This window comes from Mobula hypostoma, chromosome 3 (genome assembly GCF_963921235.1).
Source record: "Mobula hypostoma chromosome 3, sMobHyp1.1, whole genome shotgun sequence".
Taxonomy (NCBI): domain Eukaryota; kingdom Metazoa; phylum Chordata; class Chondrichthyes; order Myliobatiformes; family Myliobatidae; genus Mobula; species Mobula hypostoma.
The window spans coordinates 45,634,340-45,648,403 of record NC_086099.1 but is presented as its reverse complement, the minus strand read 5'-3'; the positions used below and the strand labels follow the sequence as shown (position 1 = coordinate 45,648,403).

Here is a 14,064-nt window from a genome sequence, read left to right as displayed (position 1 = left end):
CATCTCATCACTGATTTCGTACATTTACTCGAAGATTTAGGATCCTGAAAATTGGATCAATTACTGTCTGTTTCTAATAAGCAATTTTATTACAATTGCTATCATTTCTGGGTGAGGTCACAGTAAGGAAATATTGGCCGGAAATATTAGACACATGATGCACCTTACATTTGCTGCTTTCCAGACATCAGTTATGCAGCTAGTGATGTCATAAACGGTGTGCCGCTTCCTTCCTTTTGGTTAGAACCAATAATTGTCATTAAGTTTCAAAAAGGCATTCTGCTGCAATATCCAATGTGACAGTGGTGTTTGGCACACAGCACTGGACACGGTTAGTACTTAGGGTGACTGATGCCTTGTGATGGGTTGCTCCATTACTGGAAACAGCCATTTTATACAATTTGTCTTGGAGCTATATGTTCCTCTAGCATTTTGTGTGTGTGTGTTGCTTGGATTCCCAGGATCTGCATATTTTCTCTTGTTTGTGTTGTGGACTCTGCCTCAGTGGTCACCCCACATCTTGTAGTCCCTTCAAGCCGTATGTGGTATAGGACTGAATCATTGTGTGATTCATCAAATCAAAACACCCAGAAGTTCACCAAACCCTCCCTCCAGCATTCTTAATGTATGTCATTATGCATTTCCGTGACTACCATGGAATAACATACATAGAAGATAAAGAAAAACACGTAGAGCACAGAAACAGGCCCTTCAGCCCACAAAATTTGTGCCAAACTCAATGATAAATCAAACTAAATCTCTTCTGTCAGTGCATGACCCATATCCCCCCAGTCCTTGCATAGTCATGTGTCTATTAGATGCCACAATCTGCTTCCACTAATATCCATGTCAGCCCATTCACTTTACCCTGTGTGTAAGAATAACTTGCCCTGCTCGTTCAAATTTACGCCCTCACGCCAATGTATACCCTTCAGTATTTGACATTTCTGCCCTTGGAAAAAGATTCTGACTGTCCACCCTTTGTATGCTTCTCATAGTTTTATAAATGTCTACAAGATATCCCTTTAAACTCCAATACTCCAAAGAAAAGTTTGCTCAACCTCTCTTTATAACTCATTCTCTAATCCAGACAGCTTCTGGGTAAATTTCTTCTGTGCCACTTCTAAAACCTCTTTCCTGTAATTGGGCAGCCAAATTGCACATAATAGTCCGAGTGTTATACAGCTCAATATGGTGTTGGATCTGGAGATAATATTTTGAAGTCAAAAATGAGATGTAACTCTTGTGGTTAGAGCTGTTTTATCAAATGTTCAAAACAAAGAATTAACAGTAACCAGCCTGTTGTAAGTAAGAATGTACAAAGAAAGACAGCAAAGAACAAAGAACTTGCTCCCTCTCTCTGCTATCCTGAATACTCCTCCATTTTGAGCTGACAAGAATCAGTAAAGCATCATAATTAACTTGAATTGTTTCTCCTAACAATCTGGTAGTTCCTTCCATGATGGAGCTCTGAGAGGAGTGCTCCCACTTTTTAAAAGAGCCCTCCTCAAATGTAATGTTGATTCTATTCATCTGGAGGAACTATTGAACATCAGCACATAATCGATAACAGCAAGAGTTGGTCATTCAGCCCCTGTTGCACCAATTCAACAAAACAATGGCTGTTCTTGTACGTTAGCCATTGTTTAATGATAGCATGCAAGCTGCAATCTTAACCAGTGGGTCCATAATAGATTCAGTCTTGGTGTAAACCAGTGTCACACAGTTCATTCATTTACTTTCTGTCATCAATAATGCAACTGTTCCCCATGAAATTCCTTATGTGCGGAGCTGATTTAGAGGATAAGTGGCAAATTGTTCAACTTAAGTTGTAATTCAACATCAGTTTAAGTCACCCACTACAACTTACACGTTGTAGTGGGTGACTTCAACTTCCCTAGCATAGACTGGGACCTCTGCAGTGCAAGAGGTTTAGACGGCAGAATTTGTTATGTGCACCCAAGAGGGTTTCTTCAAACAATATGTACAGTCCTAGAGAAGTGGCCATACTGGACCTGGTTTTCAGTAATGAGTCTAGCTAGATAAGTTTAAGTGTGAACCTTATAGGAAAGTATTAAACTGGAACAGGGGAAATTATGAGAAAATAGTGTAGGAACAATAGAGACTTTATTGGGAACAGCCGTACAGCCAATTGCACAGAATACAGGGCAGGTAAGAAGGAAGGAAAATATCCAGGGTAAGAGAACCTTGAAGGTCAAGAGAGGAGAAGAATTTAGTCAAGAAGGGAACTTAAATATATATAAGGTTTAGGAAACTAAAATAAAACAGATCCCTTTAAAGACACCAGAAAAGAACTCAAGAAAGCCTGTATGGGGCATGAAAAATTATTGGCAAGTAAAATTAAAGAGCATCCAAAGGCATTTTATACATACATCAGGAGGAAGAGGATAACTAAGGAGGAGGTAGGACCTCCAAGGATAAAGGAGGGAACAAGTGCTTGGCAGTAGAAGATGTGGATGAGGTCCTAAATGAGTACTTGGTGTTTGTATTTCCCAAGGAGAAGAACATGAGAATAAAGAGATCACTGTGGAGGGTGCTAATTTGCTGGGGCATTTGAAGATGAAGAAGAAAGTAGTGCTGGGTCTGTTAAAGAACATTAAGATGGATAACTCACCAAATCCTGATTAGATATACCTCTATATATTGAAAGAGGTAAGAGATGACGTTTCTAGAGTGAAAGGATGATTCATCTTCAAAGACTTCGCCTGCTGATTGGAGACGTGTTTAAATGCCGCTGATGACAATGTTAGCATTTGTCCAGAGCGACATCGATCACAAACACCTGGAAATCAGGTCAGAGTGTGGCTCAGTATCGATGCCTTTGCAATGATTGAACAAAGCTACAACTAGCATAGCTGCATCGCAACCCCCTCACCAGAGCTGAAGCGATAAGAATGAGAACGGCTTATGCTAAGTGTGAAGTTGTGATACAAATGGAGAAATTATGTGTGGATATGGAGTGAGCACATGTACAGTCTAAATTAAGTGTGCTCAAGGAAAAGCGTGAAGCTGAGGCTGCCTCAGCATGGGCAGAGGTGTATGAAGCAGCATCTGATTTAGACATCTGTGAGTCTATTACCAGAACCAGTCATGCCTTGCTGTCACAACAACCAATGCATCTTACTGAAGAATATATCCAAACACATTTTGGCTATAAAACAGACAGTATTCCAGCTCTCCACGGAGACGTCTGCACTACTCAGCCAGCATGTCACTCACATAGCACAGGTATTGACAGTCAAGGTCCAGAGCAGCAGAGACCCACAACTCCCCATTCGACCACAGCAAAGACCTTAGTCAAATAATGCTGCTGATGACAATCCCATCTGCAGAGACAAGGACAGAATGAACTTCCATCCATCCATCCCAGGACATACATTTGGCAAACCAGTCTCTGCAGTGCTCTCATTCAGAAGCTGTAGGTGCATTAGATTTGGGTTGGTATCTGGCTCATCAATACCTAGGCTCAACAGGAACTAAAGCTTTCATAATACCATGGAAGAACTGTGTCTCAAACCCTGTGAAGAGCTAGACCTTCTCTGTGAGTGACTTGATAGGGAATCACTGCAACATGTAAGAAGGGTTAGAGCAGTAATAGTCCAGCTATGAATTTGCAGATGCTGTGACAGAGGTTTGGCAGATGCTGTGAAAGAGGTTAAGCAAATGCTACGCTCTCCAAAGGCAATTGAAGAATCCCTCTTCAGTAGATTTGTAATTTTCTGAAGTTCTCACACAAGGAACCGCAGAAGTTACAGGAGCTTGCAGATCTGATGTTGGAACTGCAAGCCACAAAAAGCAAGGGTTACCTACTAGGAGAGCTTCTCGGATACAGCAAAAGGAATAAACCCTATAGAGAACAACTACAGAACAACATGCAAGAACAGTGGATAATCGAAGGGTTCAAATATAAAACAAAGCATCATACCCTCCATCCACTATTTTCATTCTTTGTGGAGTCATATGCCCTCACACAGAAATGTGAAATGATCCTAGTTATATGCTCTCAACTTTCAATAATACCTCATTGAAAAAGAGGTCTCCTGCAACCAAAACCCTATCACGGTCAGCAAAGCTGAAGTAGAAAATTCTACATGAACCATAATAAATACCCTGTCCATAAGAAACCTCATCCCTTCAGGAAATGCAGAGGATTCAGAGAAAAATTGTGTGCATACTGCAGACAGTTTCTAAAGGAGCACTCAATATGTTGTGCTTCCATAGCACACCAAGCCAAAGATTGTAAACCTATCATACACTGCACTGAGCACAGCAGTGAACAGCACATGCTGTATCAGCACTTCATTCAGAGCAGCACCTTGGGCGACAACCGGTTCCAGCACACCCATAGAAGTGCACGGTGAGGAGCCGGCTGAGTATCCATCAGATAGAGCCACTTCCTCGTGCACCAAGGAATGCGGGAAAGGCCTCCTGCTCTAAATATGTCTGTCAATATCTACCTGAAAGGACATGCTGAGCAAAAACTAAAGGCCCACGTGATATTAGATGATCACAACAATCTGCCTTCGGCAAAATCAACATTCTTTGACACATTCAGTATCCAAAGTTCTGTTTTCCCATATACTGTAAAGGCAAGTTCAGGATCATCAGCAGTTGCCGGAAGAAGAGCCAGTGGATTTGTTATGAAGACAACAGGATTGGAGGTCTCTTTACCCTTGCCAATCCTCATTGAGTGCTAACATATTCCAAACAACAGGGATGAAGTCCCAACTCCTGAAGCAGCACGCGATCATTCACATCTTAAGTCCATTGGTGACATGATTCCCCCACTTGACCCTTCTGTTCAGATTCTCTTCTTGCTTGGCAGAGACACCATTCATGCACATTGACATGATGCACCTTATGCCCAATGACTGGACCTGGGTTGGATGAAAGTCTGCCTCAGTGGTGCTCATCAGCCAACTGTCGGTACATTTAAGATTAATATCCTGGAGAATGGGTGCCTCAGTCATTTCAGACCCTGGTTTAGTTGGGCACTTGATTACGAATTAGCTCAGCACCATATTGTGTGCTAGAGGGGCTGCTCCTTTGCTGTACTGTTTGATGGTCAAAGTTGTGTTGCCTCCTTCTGGGTCTCTGAACCTCGGAGTGGCAGCTCACACACAGTGCTTATGTATGTATGTATGTGTTAAGAGGCTGAGCTCCAAGCTCTACCTAGTGATCAGCATGGCCAAGGCAGCAGCTGGGAGCTTTTTGTTATCTCCTGTCAGGAATAGAGGTCCTGTTTTAGTATGTGATTCCACCTACCACATGCCATTATGTTGCTTTTGATCTGTTTTTAGCAAATTTTCAGATTTCTTTTGGTATACCTGATTGGGCATCTGTGCAATAGACTGTACACATTTAGTGTACCAATAAAGGACAGACTACAATTTCCAGTCAATTGATAGTGTATTCTGGACTTTCATCTTTAACTGTGCGTGTGCATAAAATGAAAGCTATTTTTCCGGCAAGATGCTTTACTGCTGTTTTCACTGCAAAATATTTGTAACATTGGTACAGTTTGTGATTTCCTTTCAATGGATTATATAAAGTTTCCATATTTCACCTGACAGATGCAAAGAGATTGTAACAAAAACACTCACCAGGCCAGGAGTATGAGGTGACATTAAGAGACTGAGCAAGATCACTTTTTAGTAGCTTTCTGATGCCATCTCCACTCCAGATATCCTGAAAGGCCTTTTTTTTTCTTGCTGTTGTATGTTCGTATAGGAGATGTAGAGAAATCAAAGTGATGTGAGGCGGAATCCTGGGCCCGCGGTGTGGGGAGATGCACAGCACTCTGCACATTACAGCTCAAACTAAGTTAATGTTAAATGATGACAACTACATCAAGTGGAACAGTCCTAGAAACATTTGGCTTGGGTGCTCTGTAGCCATGTCTAGTGAATGTAATTGAAAGCTTATTCATTGCTGGCAGAATATTTTATTAACATGTGCGAGATGTGAATAATAATAATGTGGAGCAAAGCATTGGAAAGAAATCACTGATAGATTCAGATTCAGAATAGATTATTGTCATATACAGCCAATGAAATTCCTTGCTTGTGTGAGGTTCGCAGAGCAAAGATTACACATGGTAGTACAGTAATAAATACAGCAGTAAATACACTGTAGTGTACAATATACAGGAGTGAAGTTATGCACTCCAGTAACCTTGGTGCTGACTGCCGACCTGAAAACCCTAATTCTATCTCCAGACTATATTTCTCTCAATTTGCACACTAATGTTGTTAAATTTATTTTTCTTTTATGGCATGTTATGAATAACTAATTACTTTAAGTTAATGTAATTTATGTTTGCCATGTTAGTAATATACTCTGCTGCTGCTGCGGAGAGCTAGTTTTCATGACATTTACACGTTGGGTATGACTGTCCACGACAATGAACATTCCAGCAATGAAAACTTTCCCCCCACATCCACAGCCCCTGATATCTCAGTTGGAAGTAAACAAAACTCCAAAACTGCCCTCGGGAGAAGCAAAAATCACCTCCTGGAAGTACAGCAATGTATGTCCCCGCACTAAGCCGCCGAAACCTCAGCGTGGCTTCCCGACGAAAAACTTTTACAGTCTGGCGGGGGGCGGGGGGTCAGTCTACATCAAGAGGTGCGGGCAGTGAGAGAGTGCTGGGGCCCGGGGTATTTGATACTCCAAGGTATCAGATGGGGAGGTGAAAAGAGGTGGTTGAGAACAAGGCAGCAAGAGAGTGGCGGCAGGTGGCGGGTAAGCCGGGAAACACTACATCTGTTCGCCGGCAAAAAAGGATGTGATCGCCGGCAGCGTGCCCATACAGAGGCGGAGGGGGTCGCTGGACACTGGCGCTTCTCTCCTCGTCCGGGAGCGGCGATCGGCTGCCCGCCCTCGGAGAGTGCAGCCGGTCCCAACGCTGAGCCAGAACAGACAGACGCCAGCAGAGCGGCGAGGGAGGGAGGGAGGGAGGACGCGCTGTCACTTCCGAACAGTTGAAGCTTGAGTAATTCGGGCTCGTGTGAAGAAACAAGCTATCGAAAGGGGTGAGCCGGCCAGAGCCATCTTTCAGACGAGGTGATCAGACAAGGAAATAAGATGTGAAGAAGGGAAAAGGAGGCGAGCCGGCGCCAGGATCCTGGCGGGATCTGTACACTTCAGCATGAGCCACATTGTGTTGAAACCGCGGTCGCGATCTACCAGCTCCCTGAGGACCTCCGACTACTCCGGGTAACGTTTCTTTTACACGCTGCTCTTAGCCTCGACGTTCTTACCGCCTTGTTTCCTGGTTGAACATGGGAAGTCGGTGCGTGATCCCGGCTTTCCACCCCTGCTCGAGTGCAGAGCACTCGCAGTTCCCCAGTCTGCCCTTGGTTCATGTTTTGACCCTCCGGTAGGTTGCTGGAAAAGTTCGTGAAGTCTCTAGCTGCAAAACTCATCCCCACCACCCCTGTAGATTGTTTCTTTTCACGTATAGGAACTCCACATCCTTCAGCAGGAGGAAAAAAATAAGAATCATTTGTGAATTCATTGTGCTTTTCACGTCACCCCACTTGCCCAAAACCCGCTGGAAGGAATACGTAAAATTGCTTTGCCTCGGTGCATACCTTTCTTGGTGACTTTCTGTTACTGAGTCGACCTAATTCTCCCATGTATTAAAGATTAAGAACTTGGGCATAAAAGAGTGGAAGTTGCATATTTCAGTGTTGATGTGTTTACCTAATGAAATCTTTTATTATGTATTATGTATGAGAACTATTTCGTCCGGAATAATTTGGCACAAATAGCATTGAGATACATGATTGAATGTCAATAGTAGACTGAAGGAAAATTGACAGTAGATAGCTGCGGACAATTCCTGCTCCCTGTTGTGCTATGACATCCGTAACACTACTGAATAGGTAGGCAGAGCATTGGTTTAAATTTGCATTTTGTAGATAAACTGGAAATGTGTAGCGTATGCAATTCAATTTTTAAAAATGCATAATATTTTATATTTTCTGTAAAAGTTTCTAGATAACTTCGCAAATTAAATGTGCCCTTAACAACATATATGGGTGCTATATTCTTGTCCTGCAGGGTTGAAGCTGCCTTGTAACTACTATAATCCCCAAGAGCACTGTTTCAGTGTTACAGTGAGAGTCTTATTATCCAGTGCATAATAAATTAGGTCTACTTGGATTATTATTTTAAAAATCATTAGAAATGGAAACTTAAATGTACAGTAATCCTACAATTAACTTTGCACTTATTTCAGATTACTAGCACTGGCACCCACCTGCTTATATAACAATAAAGGATGAAGGGAAAAAAAAGGCTGTTTATTATTTCTATAATTACAAGAACAAGAAGGGAAAAATCAAAGTTCAAAGTAAATTTATTATCAAAGTACATGTATATCACCACATACAAGCCTGAGATTCATTTTCTTGTGGGGTCCAAGGAACATACTATAATCAATAAAAGACCACACCCAACAGGACAGACCCAACAATGAGCTAAAGACAGCAAACTACAAATACAAAATTTAAAATAAGCAAATAAATAAATAAATAAGCATTAAATATCCAGAACATGAGATGAAAAGTCTTTGAAAGTGAGTTCATAGGTTATGGGAATAGATCAGTGATGAGCTGAGTGAAGTTATCCCTTCTAATTTAAGAGCCTGATGTTTGAGGGGTAGTAACTGTTCCTAAACCTGGTGCTGTGAGTCCTGAGTACCTTCTTCCTGATGGCAGCAGCAAAAAGACAGCATGACCTGGGAGCCTGATAATGGGTGCTGTTTCCTGTGACAGCACTCTGTGTAGATGTGCTCAGAGGAAGGGAGGGCTTTACCCGTGACGGACTGGGCTGTATCCACTAATTTTTGTAGGATTCCCCATTCAAGAGCATTGGTGATTCCAGACCAGGCTGTGATGCAGCCAGTCAGTGTACTTTCCACCACATATCTATAGAAGTTTGTCAAAGTTTTAGATGTCATGCCGAATCATGAGCAAACTCCTAAGGAGCTGGTGTGCTTTATTTTGTAATTGCACTTACATACTGGGCTTAGGACAGATGTTCTGAATTGATGACACTGAGGAATTTAAAGTTGCTGACCCATTCCACCTTGATAAGTACTGGCTCATGGAGTTTCCTCCTCCTGAAGTCAATAATCAGCTCCTTGATCTTGCTGACATTGAGTAAGAGGTTATTGTGGCACCACTCTGTGAGTTTTTAAATTGCTCTCTTGTAAGTTGATTCATCACCACATTTGATTCAGCCTACAACAGTGGTGTTGTCAGCAAACTTAAATATGGCAATGGCTTAGCCACACAGTCATAAATGTAAAGTGAGTAGAGCAGGAGACTAAGCACACACCCTTGTGGTTAGTAAATTTCCCTCCCTCTAATTTAACCCCATTGTACTTAATGTTACTCAAGATGAACACATTTGCCAAGGTATCTTGTTTAATGATATTTCTCAAAAAAATGGAATGTGGGCTTTGTTGGTAGGGCCATTATTGAATTCTATTCTGGATTACCCTTTGAAGATGATTGTAGGCCATGGCTGTGAGGTTACTATATTTTTCTCAACTTCTTGATAGGTGATAGATAACATGCCATAACATCAATATACACACAGAGGCCACTTTATTAGGTACCTCCTCTACCTAATAAACTGGCCACTGTGTATACATTTGTGGTCTTCTGCTGCCTGTCCACTTCAAGGTTTGACATGATGTGCTTCTTCTGCACTCTACTGTTGTAACACCTGGTTATTTGAGTTACTGTCACCTTCTTGTCAGCTTGAACCAGTTTGGACATTCTCCTCTGATCTCCCTCATTAACAAGGTGCTTTTGCCCACTGAACTGCTGCTCACTGGATGTGGGTTTTTTTTGTTTTTCACACCACTCTCTGTAAACTATAGAGACTGTTGTGCATGAAAATCACCAGATCAGCAGTTTCTAAGATACCCAAACCATCCTGTTTGGTACCTACAATCATTTCACAGTCAAAGTCACTTAGATCACATTTCTTCCCCATTCTGATGGTTGGCCTGAGCAACAACTGAACCTCTTGACTACATCTGCATGCTTGTATGCATTGAGTTGCTTCCGCATGATGGGATGATTAAATATTTCCTTTTTCAAGATGTGCAGATGTGCCTGATGAAGTAGCCACTGACTGTATATCTTTTAAACCTCTTATGAAGTTAATTAACAAATGTTAAATGTACATGAAAACAAAGGTAAATAGCAAAAAAGACACAGCTATTAAGGGTTAAACCACAAAGAATTTGGAATATGAGTATAGAAGTATTTTAAAGTCTGTTGCCTAACAATAATCAGAAAGACTATAAAAATGATATTTCAAAGTAAGTATCATGGTGATTTTCCCCTTCCCACAAAGTCCACTGTTACTGTTGGCAGAGTCAGTGAACTGAGAGAATGGCTATTAATCTGTATAAAGATAAACTCTGTTGCCTGATATATCTTGCACTGGACAATGTTAATCAAACCAAAAAAAGATTTTTGCATAAACTATTTCTGAGAAAAACTAAGTTCCTTCTAATAAAGTAATATTTTTAATCTGCCAGTTGTTTGAAAAAGCGTCTGGTCAACTTGGGGGGAGAAACTTTTCTGAATATTTGTCTGGCAAGATGCATGGGGCAGTAGACTACATTTCCCTTCACAGTGATAAGTATGTATGTATTAACTGTTTAAAAAAAAACTGGTAACATTTAGACCAGCTTCACTTGATCAAGTTTTGTTTATAGGCAGGTTGGATTTGTTTGTCAACAGTTTTTTTCTATTCATCAGTCAAAATTTGTAAAGGAGCTTTAACTGTTCAAGATACAGCATTAAGTTCAGATTTAGGTCCAAATCGAATTCATATGAAAGCTTAGATGATACAACATTTTTATATTTTATAACGAGAAAATTGCTTATGCCATAAATATACCAAAAGCCAAAAATGGTTTAACCCCTTCAGTTTAAAGTTATTCAGAATTTCTACCATAACATTATGTAAGTGAAGCACTGAAGTAAGATGTAATATTAATTGAAATTAAAAATATTGGATATAACATTTCTAGTTGTTGAAGAATTAATTATTCTATACCTTATACATATTTTATGTTGTGTGTTAGCAGTTTTTTTTTGTTTCAGCAACCCATTGCGCAAGACCTTGAGAGCACTGCTGTTGTATAATTGAAAGCAACTTAAATATTAATGATTACATAACTCCTGGTCAAGATGTAAGTTATGAATGTTGATACTCCCTCTGCTCAAATTATAATCTCAATCAGTAGCATGCTCCATCACAAATGCAGCTAAAAATATATCTAATGTTACAAACAGATATTGATGAGTATATCAATTTCATTCATGTCTTTCATTTAATGTTTAGGCTGCAGTTTCTTGTTATATCCCTATTGTAGTTGACTGACTTCAGAATGGTGCAGTAAAAGGTGAATTGGTGCAGGTGTGGTGCAATTCACTGAAGTTTCGTACAGCTGGAATTAACCCAATGGAGTTTCAAATTGTTATGTCTGTTCCGATTAGGGTTTTGAAATCTACAGTTTTTTAACAGTATAAACTTTAGCCTTTATGCAATTATTTAAATATTGTCAGAGAAGACACACAGAATATAAACATGTTTGATTCATTGCATAAATAGAAATATCTGTACCTCTTACACTAAAGTACAGAATGCACACTTCTGTTTCAAAGTGGCTACAAGCTGCCTCCATATATTGCTGCCCACAAATCTCCGTAGGGCAACAATTTTGAAAAGGAGCAAAAGCATTTTTCTGCTTGCATAAGGGACTGGCCTTTCAGATTATTCACTTTTACCTTTCAATACCTGGCTGTAAGATTATCTTAGTGGAGGTTGGTGGTGGAAGTTCTAATTCCTCCAGCCATGCAGGGTGAATAGGATTAACAGAAAGGATGGATTTGGGTATAATTTGAGGAAGAAGGGAGATATCAGCATAATAAGGTGGGGGAAGGGCTAGAAGGTAACAGGTGATAGTTGAAACCAGGTGAGGGGGAAGATGGGGGAAGGGTTGATGTGAGAAGCTGGGAGATGATAGGTGGAAGAAGTATAGGACTGAAGAAGAAGAAATCTAATAGGAGGGACAGTGGACCATGGAAGAAAGGGAAACAGGTGGGAAATGTCAACTATTTATTTCACTCTACATATGCTGTCTGACCTTCTGAGTTACTCCAGTGTTTTGTTTGTGTTGTGAGAGATGTATATTATTCAAGTACTAGATTTAATATGAAGAACCATTCCACTTCCTGTGGAACAACAAAATGAATGATGGTCTGCATCCAAGGTGAGTAGATTGCAACTTCACCATGGTAATCTTTAGCCTAATTTTAAGCAAGTCTCTGTTTCTGGGGTGAACTGATAGGGGAGGGATGACTGAGATAATGAGTCACCCACACCACACTGCTACACTCATCTGGCATTTTGAATAGAACATCTACAACAGCAAAGCGATATCTAGGGAAAACCAGCAGAGAGCTGATTCCTGGGGCAGAACAAGGCCAAGAAGTAAGTTTAGAATTAAGTGTTTGAGTTCCCTTGAGGGTCAGATTTGCTACTCCCAGGCATTTAAGGAAAGTTTGCAGCTAGCGTAAGTCATCCCACCATTCTCTTACTCTAAACTTAATTCTGCCAACTGCTTAGTAGAAGTCCCTTATCGGGACTGGAAAGGAAAGAGGAAGAAGCCAGAATAAGAAAATGAGGGAGGGGAACAAGTACAAGCTCGAAGTTGATAGGTGAAGCCTGGTAGGTGGGGGAGGGGGGTGAAGTTGGAAGCAGGGAGGTGATAGGTAGAAAAAGTAAGTCAAGTCAAGTCAAATTTATTTATATAGCACATTTAAAAACAACGCACGTTGACCAAAGTGCTGTACAGATCAGAGCAGATAGATAAAATCACAAATACGAGAAACACAGGCATAACCAACAAGGCAAACAGCTTATAGGCACAAAAGAAAGAACACAAGGGCCTAGGCACAAGCCAAAAATCAGCCACATCAGGAGGATTCAAACGCTAGTGAATAAAGGTAAGTTTTGAGCCTGGATTTAAAAGAGTCGATGGAGGGGGCAGATCTGATAGGGAGAAGAAGGAATCTGATAGAAGACAGTAGGTCATCGGAGAAAAGGAAGGATGAAAGGCACCAAGAGGAGGTGAGGAGAAGAGGTAAGAGTAGGGAATAAAAGAAGAGGGAATGGTGAGCAGCAAAAATTACTTGAAATTGGGGAAATCAATGCTCATGTCATCAGGTTGGAGGCCACCTAGGTGACCTCTAGTTCCACCTAGTTGCACCTCTAATCTGAGAGTGGCCTCATCGAGGCAGTAGAGGAATTAAAATAGTTGGCCACTGGGAAAATCCTGCTATTTACAGATGGAGTGAAGGTGCTCGATGAAACAGTTCCCCACGATCTATGCCGGTATTACCAAATTAGAGGTGGCCACATCAAGAGCACCAGGTACACTAGACAACTCCAACAGATTCACAGGTAAAGTGTTGCCTCCCCTGGAAGGAGGGTTTGGCATCCTAAATGGAGATGGTGGAGGAGGTGAGTAGGCAGGTGTACACTTCTACTTGCAGGAATAAGTCCCAGGAGAGAGATTAGTGGGGAGGGATGAATGGACAAGGGAATCATGGAGGGAGCAATCCCTGACAAAAGTGGAGGGAGGTGAAGGTGTGTTTGGTAGTAGGGCCCCGTAGAAGATGGCGGAAGTTGCATAAAATAACATACTGGCTGCAGAGGCTCGTGGATGGTATCTCTGTTACGGCGGTGGGAAGATGGTTTGAGGACGAATATCTGGGAAATGGAGGAGATGCAGGTGAGGGCTGCATTAATGATGGAAGAGAAGAAGGGGGATGTTGTGCCTGTGAACAACTATGCATCTATTCAATAAAAGCATGCACGAGGGAGATGGCTTTAGCTGGTGTATTCGCATTGCAGTGAGAGAGAGAAAGAGAGAACAATGTGCATGCGTAGACAACATATCAATACGTGGTGCTGGGGGGGGTGGGGATCATTGTTCCAAAA

At 41.3% G+C, this 14,064-nt stretch overlaps 1 protein-coding gene across 4 annotated transcripts in view; it reads left to right on the top strand.

Annotated features, from left to right (window-relative positions):
* The window catches only part of pde4d (phosphodiesterase 4D, cAMP-specific), a 698,763-nt gene that overhangs the window by 477,860 nt on the left and 206,839 nt on the right, over positions 1-14,064 (top strand). The window contains exon 1 of one of the 4 annotated variants that reach the window (XM_063042965.1): positions 7,012-7,239. The exons of the other annotated variants lie outside the window; for them this stretch is intronic. Within the exon in view, the coding sequence (XP_062899035.1) occupies positions 7,172-7,239 (68 nt within the window). The 5' untranslated portion in view covers positions 7,012-7,171. Of the gene's footprint in view, positions 1-7,011; positions 7,240-14,064 lie in introns of those variants that run through there. 4 annotated transcript variants of the gene reach the window in all.